This window comes from Doryrhamphus excisus, linkage group LG6 (genome assembly GCF_037039965.1).
Source record: "Doryrhamphus excisus strain RoL-2023G ecotype Guam linkage group LG6, RoL_Dexc_Guam_v1.1, whole genome shotgun sequence".
NCBI lineage: Eukaryota > Metazoa > Chordata > Actinopteri > Syngnathiformes > Syngnathidae > Doryrhamphus > Doryrhamphus excisus.
This window is the reverse complement of record NC_136362.1, coordinates 18,605,429-18,622,421: the sequence shown is the minus strand read 5'-3', so window position 1 is coordinate 18,622,421 and position 16,993 is coordinate 18,605,429. Positions and strand designations below refer to the sequence as shown.

Here is a 16,993-nt window from a genome sequence, read left to right as displayed (position 1 = left end):
CTTGAGGCTGCTCCCCCAGCACAAGAATGCCTACACGAGGGCACAAGCTACCACAGTCTGGTAGAAGATCTGTCACAGCTTTTTGCTCTGTTGAAGAATGTCAGCCTTGTGAGGAAGCACAAACGGCTCTGCCCTTTCCTGCGCAAAGCATCCATGCTGGCAGTCCAGTCCAGTTTATCACCCAAATGCACTCCCAGGTGGGAACCACCTCCACACAGTCACCTTTAATGAGAACAGGTTCTGTTAGTGTCCTGTTCCTCCTCAAGTTGACTACCATTTCCCTGGCTTTGATGGTGCTGAGGAGGAAGTGCTACCATCTAAACTCATGCAAGTTGTGCAGTCTGTCATATCCATTTTATTGTACACCTCTTAAATATGACCCCTGACCATAATTTAACAATACACTACATAACTGTATGCGTGTGAAGGTTTTTTTTGTTTCTTAACAGAGACAATCTTTCACTTGTAGTACTTCCTGTTTCCCAGAGTGCTTTACTGTACAGTTTTTGTAAAAAAAAAAAAAAAAGAACTCACATCGTAGTTGGTTAATATTCTACATTATACATTCATAGTGTATTGTCTGTGTTGCTGTGTGTGTGTGTGTGTATGTCTTTTGACACCACACAGGTACATTACACTTGAGTACCATCCAGTGGCTCAAATATGATTTTTTTAAAAGCCAAAATTATTGGATATCGATCGCTAAACAATAGCACAATTATCGTTCCGTGCAGTGTGCCCGTAACAGCAACAGCAGTCAAACATTGCATCTAGTCCAAGATCCATCTTTATTTTGTCCCTGGTCTTTTTTTGAGTAGCAACATTTGGATAAATATGGAGAAAATGTTTTGTAGTTTTTTATTACTAATTTATTGTTCCCAGATATTGAATTGTTAATGTGTTCTCCAATAAACAGTCATAATAATTATAACCATATTCCTTCAACGTTGGTCTTGTGGTTTTCATTAAACGAGAAAGAAATATGAATAACTGTGAATGATATTGAAAAGAAAATAATTAAAAAGGTTGATCTGAAGCAACATTTCGGTTCCCCATTCACACACAAACTAATAAACCCAACCCCAAAGTGACTCGCAGGGAGACCACATGACAGGAAGTTAATAACCTTTACAGTCATTTATCAAGCAAAAAGCAATATTAACTTGAGTGCAGCGGAACAAGCAAAAAAAGTGACATTTCATCACCTTTTTTCAGCTAACCTGGCTTGTGCGTTAACATTGTGCTGGGTTTTAAAGCACCTCCAGATGTCCCCTGACACAGAACAGCTTTATAGTTCTTTGAAATTGTGTTTCTGGAGATTTGACAAATGCATTCTCTAATAATCGTACTTTTAGTCACAACTTACAACTGACAAATTGTTTGTTGTGCTGCTTAATGGTCCACATTCTTACAAGATATTAGCTACCTTTGCCTGCTTGCTGTTTGTTAGAGTAATTATTTCATATGACAATAATGACATTTGTGGCACCTCCCATTAGTTGTGCTTAAAATAGGTGATGATGGATATGTATTTCAACCAGTACAATATTTTTTGTGACAACCAATGTGCTGTTATTTTATACAATAATCCACCTGGACAGAAGCCAGTAAACCATCCCAACTTTGGATAGTCTTGTAGGGAGAATTTGGTTTAGTTCATCATCATAATTGCCACTAATACCTGCCAGTTGTGCTCTCACGACCACTTCATATTGGAGCTACCGGCAGGAAAAAATGTCTTCCCCAGCGAAGATTGGTGGGTGTTCAATTTTCACATTACTGGATAAGGGTCTTTTCAGCGAGAGGACTTGGAATGCCGCAGGTCTTCCTCACGCTTCCACATACCTACTTACTTACTTTCTTACTAAGATGTAGTACTTACCACTTACTATCTTGTCATTCCCCTAACAGTGCGCACCAAATTTGGTGACAGTTACAGCCGGTGCGTGAGAAATTTCAAGTCAATCCATCTATGGGGTCACACTTATGGGGTTTAATGACAGCGTCGCTATGTGTTATAGTTGTCACAGATACAATGGAACAGGCAATGCAGTAGTCATGCATGTTTTGATACATTTTGACCATTTTGTGTGCAATAGTTTAGTCAAGAAGAGTTAGATTACACAAGCAAAGAAGCAGGTAAATAATAAAGACTGGAACAGGAGCTACAAAATAATTTTTGAGACTTTTGAGTGGAGAACAGTGACGCGTACAAATGTACGTGAATGTGTACATGTTGGGAGGTTCGCCCATTCATTGGGTTGACTAAGGTAATTTGCATAAGAATCCATGGAGCAAATATTATTGTGTAGTTATTATTTTATTGTTACATTTTTCAGACATTTTGCAGTTGAACAAGAGGAGACAGAGAGACGAGCTATTTCCTCCTCAATCAGAGTGTGTGTGTGTCCTGAGTAGCTCTACTACATCATATCTAAGAGCTATCGATTGGCATAAATACAGAGTCTCTCTGGTGATCGGATAAATATTTAATAAGACACTAGATCTGAGGCCATTCTTTGTCTTTAGGAGAACATAGTCACGCCGTCGCATCCGCATACACACCCTCTACTCTCACAGCAAAAAAAATAAAAAAAGAAATTAAATCACTGAACGTTTACTGACACAATAGCTTGTCACATTTGGTGAAACCCTAATGTAAAGTACATTAATAGTATGACATCATAGCAGCACTTTTCGTTCATACAAAGAACCCGGTGGAGGTGGCATGTTGACACAATTCTGTGTGATTTTAGACACTAACAGCATCCTGGACTCAGACCAGAACTGACTTTACAACAGATTTGCAGAAATGCCCCTAAATAATTTTCACTGGCCACAATGGCTGGCATAAAATGTACTGTAAATGCTAATTATAGCAAAGAGGATGATGGGATATTTGCAAAATGTGAAAACTCATTATATACTCTAAACTTTAGTAATGATTTGGACTGCATGAGAGCTGAATCACAAGGCCATTTATTATCAAGTATATACTGTAACACAATACAGCAGCAACAATGTTTTAATAACAGTAAGGTGCCAGCTGCTTAGCCATCATTAATAGTGCTGAGGAGTTTTTTGTAATTGTTCATCATTAAAAAGCTACATCAGCAGGATGCCTACAGCCATATGTTTTTGACTAATTACATTTTTATTATTATATATTCACATTATTATTTTCACTGGAGGTAGCAGAGATGAGGATGCTGAGGTTCTCATTGGGAGTGACCAGGATGGATAGGATCAGGAACGAGTACATCAGAGGGCCATTACATGTTAGAGGCCTTGGAGATAAAGTCAGAGAGGCCAGACTGAGATGGTTGGGACATGTCCCAAGGAGAGATAGTGGATATATTGGTAGAAGGATGCTGCGTTTAGAGGTCTAGAGGTAGGAGGCGTAGAGGAAGACCAAAGAGGAGGCTTATGGATGTAGTGAAGGAGGACATGAGGACAGTTGTTGTGAAAGAGACAGATACAGAAAACGTGGTTGGATGGAGGCAGTTGATTTGCTGTGCGACCCCTGAAGGGAAAAGCCAAAAGGGAAAGAAGAAGATTTTCAGTAGGGCTGCACACAAACAAAAAAAATCGCATGCAATCCAAATTTATAATCAATGACATTTTTTAAAACATACTTAGGTTCACTACAAACAAATGCTGCCATTTTACCCAAGGACTGACTGCACTGTCCTTGGCATGACAGCCAACAATTGCTTCTCATTTACCAAATCTCCCAGCGATCTGTGCTGCCATGGCTGGTGAGGCGCACTCGCTGTCATTCATCAGCTCCCAGGAATTAATTGACTTGTCCTTATTACGTGCATGAATGTACTGTGGGGTGAGCAAGTGGGACATTTTTTTTTGCAGTGAAGAATTCTCTCTGTCTTTCTATTAATTTTTGCATAAAGGAAAAGGTCCACCATCCACTATCCTATTGGGACTTGAACAAGACAATGACAAGTATTAGCAAGTGAAACATTTTTTCAAGAGAATTTCAATTTTAATTTTAATCCTGCAATCCAACTTTATGTACAAACTGTATTTACAAACATGTCTGAGCCGTAAAAAAAACACAACATTTAGTGTTGAATAATTAGCCAGATGGTGTACGGAGGATGGAGTTTATTTTGAATATTTTACAATATCTATGTCTGCTAAGTTGAGTATAATGCAAATCCGGAGCTTTCTCAAAGTTCCTCGGCATAGTTTTTGTAGCCCAACTTGTGGTCTCTAGTGTGACTGCTTCGTGTGCAGGGCTGTGTTTGTGCCGTTGTCTCGTCTTATCTGCGGTGAGGCATTAATCATAAGGGAGTCACGTCAGTTAGTGAGCGTCCCATGAGGGCAAAAGTGGAGGGGAGGGGAAATTGTGAGACATAAAATCTGCGGTGAGATGAGCAATGCAAAAGAGAAGAAAAATCAGGAGAGGAGAAGCTCTACTTCAAGATGCCAAGTTTGATCAGGCAGTTGTGTGGACGCCAAGATGCTCTGGATGAGGCACCCTGGGAGAAAATCTACCAGTCCACCCTATTTCTGCACCTCAGCCAATAACAGAGCATAGCACATGGACACCCATTACCTTGGAAGACGACGGCAAGGAGGAAAGAGGCCAGAAAGTCCTCCCTTAGAGAATAATCACTTCCCGTCCTTCCCTCTCCTTACCTTGCTTTTACTTTTACTCACAACCAGCACACCTCCAGCTCCTGTGTTCTTTCTGGTCTTTTGGGGATTGTGCGGGTGGACCTTGCTCCCAATATGATGAATGTTTTGCCTAAAAATATAGTCAGTACGCAAGCGGGCGCAGCATCCAGGTGGAAGAACTTACCTCCACTTTTGAGAAATCACACTGCTTTTAGAACACATTTCCATCGCTCTCTCTGCAGGTTAACTACTGCCTTGCATATATGTAGGATGTGTGTAAGTGTGTGCGTATACGCATTAGTGTGATAATTTACAGCTTTCCGGGGATGAGTGGATTGTACCTTGATTAAATCTGTGACCTTCACTACTCAGCAGGCACATACACCCGCTCAGACACACATATTTGTGGCATGCTTAACACACAATAAGCGATGGGCCACGGACATGCAATCAGCACCAGGTGGATTCCATCACATCGGTGGTCTCACTCAGACAAATATGCATAAGCACGCTCACAGGGGCGGGTCTCAGGCACCCTCATTTTCATTACATGGGGGGGTTTGTAGACTGCAATACTGTTTACCACAGAGACGGGCTCGGCTTGTGAGGATTTGAATACTGGGACTATGAATGTATAAATAAATACATGTAATCTATATTCAGATTACCAAAGGGAAAAGTCAGGGATTTCATTCCACTGCCTTAGATCCAAAGTGCACAATTTTATTCCCAAATCCCCAGCAGTTTTACAAGCCCACATAATGACTAATATGCAGGCAGAGCCAAGCAGTAGTCATATTATGTTACTGCCAGCGTGGCTGTGACTGTGTGTGTTTGTGCTTCCCCAATAGCCTGAAGAGCTAATCCTTATCTAAGAGGAGTGACAGTTGAGATGCTGTTTGGCTGTGTTTTGTACTGTACGACCCCGCGGTCATTCTGCCTGATGCAAAAGGATCTCACGTAGACCGAATGTCACAATGCATTAAATCACACTGTTGTTTTCTTGTTCTTTGCCATGGGTGCTGCACGGCACACACGTATGTGCCATCAGTTTGTCTTCTAGTGACTCTGCAGCACCACTACTCCTTTAGTTTTATGCACTTTGTCACTTTTTAGGGTGTGGTGATTCCGTCTGCTTTCTGCTTGGCAGTTAAATAATAATAATGACTACAATAAAAAAGTGGATGAATGAATTTCCACGACAACAGTTAAACACAATGATCTAGTAAACTGCGATGGCTCTAATTATAATATCCATCCATCCATTTTCTATACTGCTTATCAGGTAATACTGGATCCTGGATTGGTCGCCAGCCAATCACAGGGCACATATAGACAAACAACCATTCACACTCACATTCATACCTGCGGACAATTTGGAGTCATCAATTAACCTAGCATGTTTTTGGAATGTGGGAGGAAACCGGAGTACCTGGAGAAAACCCAAGCACACACGGGGAGAACATGCAAACTCCACACAGAGATGCCCAAGCAGAGAATCGAACCCAGGTTTTCCCAATCTCCTGACTGTGTAGCCTCCATGCGAACCACTCGCATAAGTAAGACTCCTGCTTGTGTGTGTTGCTGCTATAAATGAGTTCCCTCGGGGACTTGGAAGAGAGGCAGACGCCTCTTGCAGACATTAACAAAAACAGCTCTGAGTATCATGCAAAGTAGTTGGGCACCACGTCTACAATCACAATAATCACAATCAATGCGTACTGCTCAGATAGCTAAGCACTTGTGTTGAATGTCCTTACTATGGTACCTAATGAAGTGGATGTTGGACACAACCATAGTACTCTAAGTGTCAGGTATTGCACAATTGAGGACATATAAAACAGCTTTGTCCTTGTGTTTGGGCTTGCAATGACTCTATTAATATCTTGTTATTCCTTTCTCCTCGACCCAGCTTGCAGACCAGGAACCTACAAGGCCTCGGCTACAGACGCCTACTGCACCAAATGTCCTCCTCACAGCTCGTCCCTGCAGGAACAAGCCACAGAGTGCATTTGCGAGAAAGGCTTTCACCGTGCTGACAGCGACCCACGCTCTATGGCGTGCACACGTGAGTGATGATTATGCACAAATAGTAAACACACACACACACAGACACACTCACACACTCTTGTGCAGACGACAGTTAATTTCATAGCATGCTGCACCAAACAATGGCTTTAAGTTACAACTATTGGATTACATTCAATTTAATTAGTTTGTAATGTATTCTTGTTAGGATTTACTGCACATGACAGCTTTCTAATTTTATATTTCTGGAACCCCGGCTGGCTTGTAGACACGCTACTGCAACACACATGCATGTATGCTTGTTAGCTTGGAGGTCAGTGTGACGTGAGAACACAAGGGTCATACTCTTATCAAAAGCACACAGGACAGACATTTCATGACCTTTCTGTCTTTTTCACACACACACACACACTGCCAACGGGATTTAACTCTTTCCGATGAGCATGAAGGCGAGGAGGTGGAGGGAACACTGCACGCAACGCGATAGATTGAGATAGACGGGAGGATGTGTGGGTGGAGAGGACAGTGACACGATGACAAAGACTGGGAGAGAAGAAGAAGAGCACACAGAAACACCCCAGAGCGCACACTCACAAGCCCCATTATCAGGTTATGGTAGATTACACTCATTAATCGTTGTAGCAGGTGAGATGTGACAGGTGTTATCAGCTGGAAATGACTAATGCCTCCTTCAAATATGTATGCTCCTCTAAATGGGAACAGGGAAGGGATAGGGGAGAGAGGGAAAATGCATCAAATAAGGAGAAAAGGTGAAGCTATAAGTTAAGGGGAGACATCTGGAATGACACTTAAGACAGGGCCAAAAGAATCGAACAGCGGGGGCACGGCGGTGGACGATCACAGGCATATCATTCGAAATGATGATGATGGACAGTGCACCGTGGCTGAGGGAAGTGGGGGACACCGAGAAGAAAATGACAGAATTAGCAAGATAAGTCAGAGCGCTATTCCTGCAGATTTATTACAGACAGCTTCAATTATCCTCAGCATGGCCTCCGATTCCCAGACGTAGAGCCTTCCGACGCCCACTGCACCCCATGCCCCTGAGAGGGTCACCATTGGGAAGGCTAATCAGGAAAGGCCCAGGCTGTGCCAGCAATCCCCTAGGGATCAGTGCTCAAGCTAGGACCTGATGACATGTCATTAGGTTGGACAGTCATCTGGGCTTTAATCTCCATATGCTTCAACTACTTGCGACACGCTGTGCTGTGAGCAGCCATAATGAGTGCACCTACGCATGAGGTGTTTCTAAACAGGATGGCAAAAAGCTCAGTCCAGGATGATATGTGCCAACAGATTGATATTGGAAAAAATTGAATAAAAAAATCACTTTACTCAAAGATAATCATGCATTTGAATGACAATTACTATGTGTATTACAACTACTGTCATTTTGATCAACCCAGGTATTACTTGTGATATGTTTTTACAATTATTTTTGTATTTGGCAATGGTGTTGAACTACTATTTTGCCATCATTTTGTAGTTTTCAGATGAAAATATGAGCTGGAAATCTCATATTTCAAACATACAACATAAGGTGGCCAGAAATATTTCAGTATTGAACAAAGCAAAATTTGTTCTCAATCAGAAATCACTCCACACTCTTTATTGCTCTCCATTGTTCTACCATATCTTACTTATTGTGTGGAAATATGGGGTAATAACTATAAAAGCTCCTCATTTCCTTAAAAACTCCTTATTTCTAAAATCACAAATACTTAAACTTGCTGATATAATTAATCTTCAAACAGCTAAAATAATGCATAAGGCTAAAAATAACCAATTACCTAAAAATGTAATTAAATACTTCTCTACAAGAGAGGAGAAATATGATCTCAGGGAAGAACTACGTTTGAAACACTTGAAATACTATGCTAGGACTATGTTAAAAAGCCAGTATGTGCAATCAAACTATGGAATGGATTGAGTAAGGACCTCAAACAATGCACAACGATGAGCCAATTCAAGAAACAATACAAGCAGTTGATGTTTTCTAAATACAAGGATGAAGAGTCTTGAACCAGTCATGATGTGCTATATATATCACTATATTGACACTTACTATGGTACCCATTATGTCATTGGATGGTCATATCATCTCGTACTTCGGTACGTGACCAAAATAAAAAAACTTATACTATATTTAACTATAACTTTAACTATATTAGGAAAGCAGGAAGTGAACAAATGTAACAGTTACTGATTGTAAAAGTACCAGATGGAGGGTTAGGATTTAATAAGCTTTGCTTCTTCCTACTCCTTTTGGACATGTGCAACTGTGAACTGATTAATTGATGCACTCAATTGTAATGTGATGCATGTTCAAATGAAATAAAACCATTACCATTACCATTAGACAAATAAGGTAACTATGATAATTTAATGATAAATGAATACCTTTCTGGTATTGCCAATCAAACCTAGGGTTGCAAGTGGGTGGAAATCTGTGCAGGTGTTTCTAATGTGGAGTCATTAGAAATGTCGTGGCTTGCAGAGCACGTTCAAACTACACTGAACTTCCAAGATCTCACATCAAGATATTAGTGGCACCAGCAGCAACATGCACTCAACAGAAACTTGCGCTTTCTGATTTATTTTTTTGGCCACAGGCTTTTCAACACGCTGTAGACTTAACAAGATGCATGTGCACCATCCAACCTGAGCACATAATGTGTGGTTATAATTCCAAACTTTGCTTCAAGGCCCTTTGGAAATAAATACAGCATATATTTGTTTTGCCACCAGAGCTGCAAATGCACTTCCTAGTCACAATTGATGATGCATCAGATTTGGGATAACCTTGTTTGTTAGCATTTATTGTCAAAGAATATAGTGTCTTACTATGTTTGGAGCAGAGCAAGTATCTCGAACGATGCTATTACTTGCACTATTTTTGGTGTCAACGTTTTAGAGTGAAAGGGACTCTTGACAAAATCATACTTTGTACTAAACTCATGAGTAATACTCAGGCCTCTACATCATAAGAAGTAATGATTTATGAGAAATTGACTTTGGGCTGTGCCTATGGAACCTATCGTCATTATGTGATGATTGTTTATTGTAAGCAGCAAAACCCTCTATGCAGCAAGAGCCAATTTAATTCTTTGTGATAGTTCCAACTAATGATTTTAATGTAGTCGCTTATTCTTGCCCAGAATACATTCTAAACCAAGCCAAGCGCTTTTCAAAGTCATTTGTCTACTGAATGCCAAATGTCTACTCTATTTGAATTGACTTGTTTTCATTTATATGAATGATTTATTATTAAAAACTGGCTAAGATCGGTCTAATAATGAGCCTGAACAAAGATAATGTTCATGACAACAATTTTGCAAAACTGTAATTACAAGATTACTGCAAGTTGTCAAGAAACCGGGGGTTGGTGGTCTCCATCCCCCAGGCACTACTGTTGTTTCTTTGGGCAAGACACTTCACCCTCCTTGCCTCTCGTGCCAGCCACTGTTTCAGTCAGCCTACCTTACAGCTGCTGTGGCTGCAGATTGTGGAGTGAATGAACAGTAGGTTCTCATTGTAAAGCGTGCCCCATATGAATCGTGCCACCAATCGTCATTGGCTGACATCAGTGAAAAAGCACGGTAGTGATATTGGCCCATAGTTGCTTTAAAACACTGAGAAGTATTCAGAACAATGCTGCAGCAACAATGCTGGGACTTCCTGTCTTTGTGAGAGTGATATAAGTTTTGCGCCTGAAAAATGTGCCTCAAAAAATGTCTCACCAGGGTGGCAGTTTGAAAAGCTGTAGATTGGTGTGGCATTTGGGGCCAAGCACTTGGCAGGGTGAGGTGAGGGAGTTTGAGGCTCGTGATCATCAGTCAGGTAGCGGCTTTCAAGCCCCGGTCCTAACCGGCTGTATTTGCAAGTGTGAGCAAAAATTGGGGATGAGTACCACCTTTTTCATTTTAAACTTTCTCCAAGATATTAAGGGTTATGGAACAAAAAATGTCAAGTTGTGAACCCCGAAAAATGTCACCTGAGCCGGAGGAACCGATTGGCCGTCTGTCAAGACTCAAATTACTGGTTAGTGGTGCTGTCCAATAGCAATCAGGCGTGTGGGAGAAGGGAAATTTTACAGTCTTGATGGCTTCCAACGTTACTGACATGATAAGGAGATCCCACCTAAGATATTTTCTGCATGGGACAGTCCTTCTTGATCTGGGGTACCTTTCCTTCGCTGGAACAATGGAGCTTCAGGTTGTGGAGGGGAATCAAATGGCTATATAAAGATCTTGCAGTTTGTATCCCTCAGGCGGTATCCCTCAAGACAGAAGGCCCTAGTCTATGTGGGTTTTTTTTTTCAACAGGACAACGCTGCAGTTCACAAAGCCAACCTGAGAAAAGACTTCATCCAAAGGAATTTGGAATTTGAATTTTCCTGATATACAGACCTGTTTAAGACCAGTTTAAAAAGTTGCTTTTTCATTCAGTGGAACACTGGAGCTTCAGGTGGTGCAGGGTCGTCAAACGGTGAATGATAACGTGCAGATATTGCAGCAGACATCCCTCATTACTGTGAGGGATGTTTTTTACGGTGTTTTTCAACAGAACAACGCTGTAGTTCACAATGCTCGCTTGACCAAGGACTTCTTCAGGGAGGTCTTTTGGACCATCCCATATATTCCCCTCTTTTAAATCCCATATAAAAAATATGGGGATGGATGGCAAGGGAAGTTGGCCATCACTTCCAGACTGTGGATGCCCTTCCTGAGGCCATCTTCAACACTTGGAGTAATGTTCCCAATAGCCTCCTGGAAACACTTGACACTGTTGCCCCCGCCCTCACATGGACATCTCACCTTGTCATGCACAACAAAATATGTTCAGCAGAGTTTTAATTGAATCACTATCATAAGTGACTAAAAAAACTCTCAAATTCCCATTTTTGTCAGTATTTCTCAAGTATTTATTATTCTCTTCTCAGGACCTCCTTCTGCTCCAGAGAACCCGATCTCCACAGTGAATGAAACCTGCGTCACCCTGGAGTGGTCGCCCCCCAGAGACACGGGAGGACGTGGTGACATCACCTACCGTCTTCACTGCAAGAAGTGCTCGGGCGATGGGAAACAGTGCATGCCCTGTGGTAGCAGCGTCCACTTTGTACCCAGACAGTTTGGCCTCTCATCAGCCACAGTCATAGTCACCGACCTGCAGCCAGACTCCAATTACAGCTTCATCATCGAGAGCCAGAATGGCGTGTCGGACTTAAGTCCCACCCCCAGAGGAACAGCAGTGATTAACATCACTACATCACAGACAGGTTAGTTTGTCTTAGGGAAGCCATGTGTACAAATACGTCTTTTGGGTCCTCGAAGGTAATTTGCTGAAGACGCCAGCTTAAAATGCACTTGACTATTTGCTGGTGATACAGTATTTTTAACAAAAAGGGTAATTGCGCTCTGTGTAGCTTGGAGTAGTGGTGTTTTACTCCCTACTTTTTCCAGAAAACTGCTTCCTGTTTACATTATTGTAACCAATGAGTTAAAAAGAGTGCCATGCTTTGTTTGTGATTCACATCTCACATCGATTTTACAAACCCATCAACTGATTATAGGCGTGGAAGCACCTTAAAGATATCATGTTTACTACCACATGTTCAAAATACCAATTGGCGAAATATTTATTGAAGAGTAATTCATTGTAACCTGTTAGAATTTGAGAGAACTCTACAAAGCTGTTTTAAAGCTCCTTGGTGGCACAACACCTTCCAATGACACTTTCTTATTGCTCGTCTTTGTGATTGCATGTGCATCCTACACAGTGTGGATGTGTGAAAAACGTGTGCAGCCCAAGTGCATATGACAGGCTGGTGATGACTAATGGGTGCGTAGGAGGTTGTTAACCTCATTAAGAACCCCACACATGCCACTCTCATCTACACATACACACATATACATAGTCATATATAGTTCGAGCAATCAACATGAGGCCCTATGTTGGAAGGCTCCCTTGGAAGTCACAAGGTTTGCGGCTCGCATTAATAATTAGCAGATCATCATGGACCTCTCACACGCACACACCCTCATACATCAGAGAATAATTTAATTACACATATATAAAACACCTTGTAAACACTATCATTAGCATAATTAAAATGGTGTGGCTGTTAAAAATGTGGTGATTTTCATGAGGGAACAGTAGGTATCCATCTAATATCCCCTCCCACAGAGTTGTCCTTTCTTTACCTTTAATGTTAACTTCAATATCTCATTCTGTCTTTCTTTCCCTGCAGTGAGCGTGGTGTTGAAGGAGAGGCGCAGCAAGGACAGTGTGACCTTGGCCTGGCAGGGTCCACAGAGACCTAAAGGTGCAATAGTGGAGTATGAGGTCATCTACTATGAGAAGGTGAGAGGGAGCTCATTTTTTAAAGCATCATTACCACGTGTCACGTCTATGCTATAAATATCAACGGGTTCTGTTTAACTTTAGCTTGACACCAAGAAATGTAGCAAATTATCCCTGCTTCTTAAAAGGGACTGTATGCAACGGATTCCTCGGCTGCCAAGAGGGCACCAACATTCCCATCTGCCGCAAACTTAATATCACGCCCTCTTCCTGCATGCTTTGAGGACGTTTTCATAGTTTGAAAAGTGTAGCAAACCTGTTTACAACCTTATTTTAAACATTCTTTCTTTTTATCATTATTAGAGCCCTCTAGATATGAAATTGTATCCCTTTAGTTACCTTTAAACTCATTTTTCCAATCTAGTAGACATAATAAAAGAAAATGGCCAGTAACCTCAACTATTTCCCCCCCCGCCCACAAAAGAAAAATAGTCTGGAGCTGCAACATCTTATAAACTTTTAAAACTGTCAATCTTTCTTTATTTTACCAATTTTAACAACAGACTACAACAAATAGAAGTGCAGTGTGCATGTGTAACGGATGCTAACTACTCGGGTTATCATCTTGGTGAAACCTCACTACTTGACTCCTTGAACAACTGTGGTGGGTTCACATCCAGAGCAAATTATGTGTCTGCCATGCTTCCCATCCCGCAATTTTTTTCTTTATATCTCAAATTTCTTCAGAAATGTCAAATAGCTCCAGGAAATCTGATGCCTTTTTTCCTTCCATGCTTACCTGTGAAAGCTTACAACATGTCCGCTCATTGGTCAGTAAATGAAACTCCCGCTGATTGCCCTCGTCTGGGCAACAGCAATTGAAAGTTGAACACTTTTCGAATTTCTGGGATGACATCTCACAGGCATACAATTTAACAACGCACGGATTTTGTGTCTCGCATGGCTGGACACAGACTGTCAAAAATTTGGAAGAGGCGACTTCGCCACCCGTGTGTGGAGCCCATCAGTCAGATGTGGTCGCTCGTTCAAACCCGCTGAGTGCAGGGCTGGACTGCAGGGATGACCACTATTATATATGTACGTCTACTTTGAAATAGATGGCAACTTTTCAAAACGTGTTGAGTTCTTGACTTGAAAATGTCTTTCAGCGTTTTGTGTAGTTTCTTGTCACATATAAGCATAGATACAAGCCAGCGATGTTGGCAGAGAAGACAAAGGCTGTGCAGATTTTAACGTTTCTTTTTCGGAGGACATATTGGTTACCTCAACGCGTTGGCTGAATGCGTGTCTGTCGCTCAATCAACGCAGGCAACCAAATGCCGGCTTCCCTCGCCTTCCTTGTATTCATCCAATCCCCAGTCAGTAATCAGCCAGGACGCATTCATGGTCTCACAAAAAGTCAGATTTTCCGTTAAATTATTCCAGCATTGCGAAGGGAGCCACAACAAAAAGGCTGAAGAGCCGCAGCGGGTTGCCGACCCCCAATACAGACTCAAACACACACACACACACACACACATACACACACACATACACATACACATACACATACACATACACATACACATACACATACACATACACATACACATACACATACACATACACATACATAACTTTTTGTCTTTCAATGGATGAGTACAGTATGTCTTCTGCATGCCTTATAATTGCATTTTAGTTCATTTAGGAATTTGGATTGTAGAATGTAATATACGCCAACAGTGAGGAATGATTTTTCAATAAATGTCATTGGACAACTATGATGGAGTGTAGCTGCAAACGTCAAAGTGCAAAATGGTGAGGGACGCCTGGAGTTATGTTTGTTGTCAGCTAATGAGAGCAATTTGGTAAAACACTTATCAAGCAGAACCAGCCCTGAGAAAGTTTCAAAATCCCTGCCACATTCGGGAGAGGATTTGAATGCTGTTTGAATACTTATCAGGAATAGGAGCTGGTGCATCAGGGGGCTCCTGGAGTTCAGCACCTCTGTACTGTGCACACCGGAGACCGGTGATAGCAATGTTTACACTTGCGCACATTTTGCCTCTGCATTGTCTCACACTTTTCCATAGCAATACATGTCATTTAATTGTTTATTGATTAATGGCACACCTTAAAAGCTTGAGGACTCATTTATGCACTGTTTGCATTCTGTTTACATATAAATTACGCAATTGGAAAGCAATTTGTGACGGAAAATGCGGTGCATTGACACAAACTCCCACATGACTTATTTACACATTGTCAAGTACTATTTACGTCTAGTGCACAACAAAATATAGTCATGGGCATTTGTCTAATGATTACAAAACCTTTGAGGATATTAATTCCATCCATACTTGTCTTCCAAAGCACTTTGAACATAAACCATAGGGGGCACCACAAATGGACGAAACTGAATCAACAGTGCTTCTCCTGGTTGCAGTCAAGTAGTGTACAAACTAAACATGTCTCTCCTCTTGGTTCACTGGTTGTGTTTTAGCTTGAGGGCATGTCAGACTTGTTCCTGACAATCCCCTACTGCTCACAACATGCCAATTACTCGCACATCTGTTGGACAAACCTCGTAAAACGTGCTCAAAGTGATGAAATTAAGCCTCAGTACTGGTGTATGTGTGATGGCGGGCATTAGCAGTGAAATAGTCTTAATCCATGTGGCAGAGTGTCTTTCATTAGAAAATGAGCAGTTTCTCTGCGGGGGGTCTGTCTTACTGACACACTCATCCTTCATTCATTCTCCTACACTCAGATTTGAAGATGCACACACACACACACACACACACACACATACACACACGATTGGTGGTCAAGAACCAGAGAATGGCACAACTTGACCACAAGCTGAATTGATGCACCCTCCAAACCTCTTATGTGTTTCCTGAAGTGCAAGTTTTTTGTTTGTTGTTTTGTTTCCCGTAATCTTAATTGTTTTTGACTTTTGTTAATTTATGTTAGTGTACTTTCTGGTGGCTATTGTCGCATCAATCATTACTGACACTTAGACACCAATGCACGATGCACTTCAGCAGCTTTATTAATGAACAGAGAACACGCGTAGTGAACATTCACACAGGAGCTGCTAACAGTCAACTCTAGCTGACATCACACACGTCACTTTCCAGGCGCCGCTTCTGAAAGGCGCACACAGCAGGTCACAGATACTCGATTACTTGTCATAGCATGTCTCTTGTACGCCTTCTATTTGTATTTTCATTAATTTAGGCATTTTTATGCTCGGAAATGCTTAACTTGGGCCATAAATATGTATAATTTTCTTCAATGTGCATTTTTTCTATTTATAGACCATATTCATCCCCAAAACTAACACATTATTTAATAAAATAATTGAATAAAACGGGATTGAGCGTGTGATGTTCAAATCGTTATGTAGCTTGGAATGACTGTATTACTGCCACCTACAGGCATGGAGTATATATGAAGAGCTTGCAACCAAAAGGCGCTAAATCCAATTTTCACTAAGTTGCATGTTTTTCATGAGTTTAATAGACCTCTGTCATGTGTATCCAAATCACATATTTTGGTCTTGAAATCATTTTAAAAAATATGAAAAAAAGTGATATGAAATTTATGCTTTCAACCAAAAGGCGCTATTTCCATTTCAGATTTCAACCAAAAGGAGCTAAATCCCTTTCTTTATTCTTTATTCTGATTGGCCCAAGTTTTCCCATCTATTGATAATCTGACCAATCAGAGAGAAGAATACAATTGGCACTGCACATACAGAAAGCCAGTATCAGTGCGCATCCTGTTTTGTTTGTGTACATTAAATACACGTATGATAGTTACAGTATGTTATGCAATTCAGGAGAACACAAATTGTGTTTTTACAGTATTCTGTAACATGGAAGTTTTTTTTACGCCATAAAAGGCATGTCTCTACCTTGACACCTCCAACTTTCATGAGAAACATTATTTTACTTGTACTAAAAAACATACAATGTAAAGAGTTTGTAATGAGATG

General features: G+C 41.1%; 1 protein-coding gene across 1 annotated transcript in view; it reads left to right on the top strand.

Annotated features, from left to right (window-relative positions):
* The window catches only part of LOC131126447 (ephrin type-A receptor 3), a 109,349-nt gene that overhangs the window by 53,310 nt on the left and 39,046 nt on the right, over positions 1-16,993 (top strand). The window contains exons 6-8 of the mRNA XM_058068979.2: positions 6,551-6,706; positions 11,630-11,965; positions 12,938-13,050. Of these exons, the coding sequence (XP_057924962.1) occupies positions 6,551-6,706; positions 11,630-11,965; positions 12,938-13,050 (605 nt within the window). The remainder of the gene's footprint in view (positions 1-6,550; positions 6,707-11,629; positions 11,966-12,937; positions 13,051-16,993) is intronic.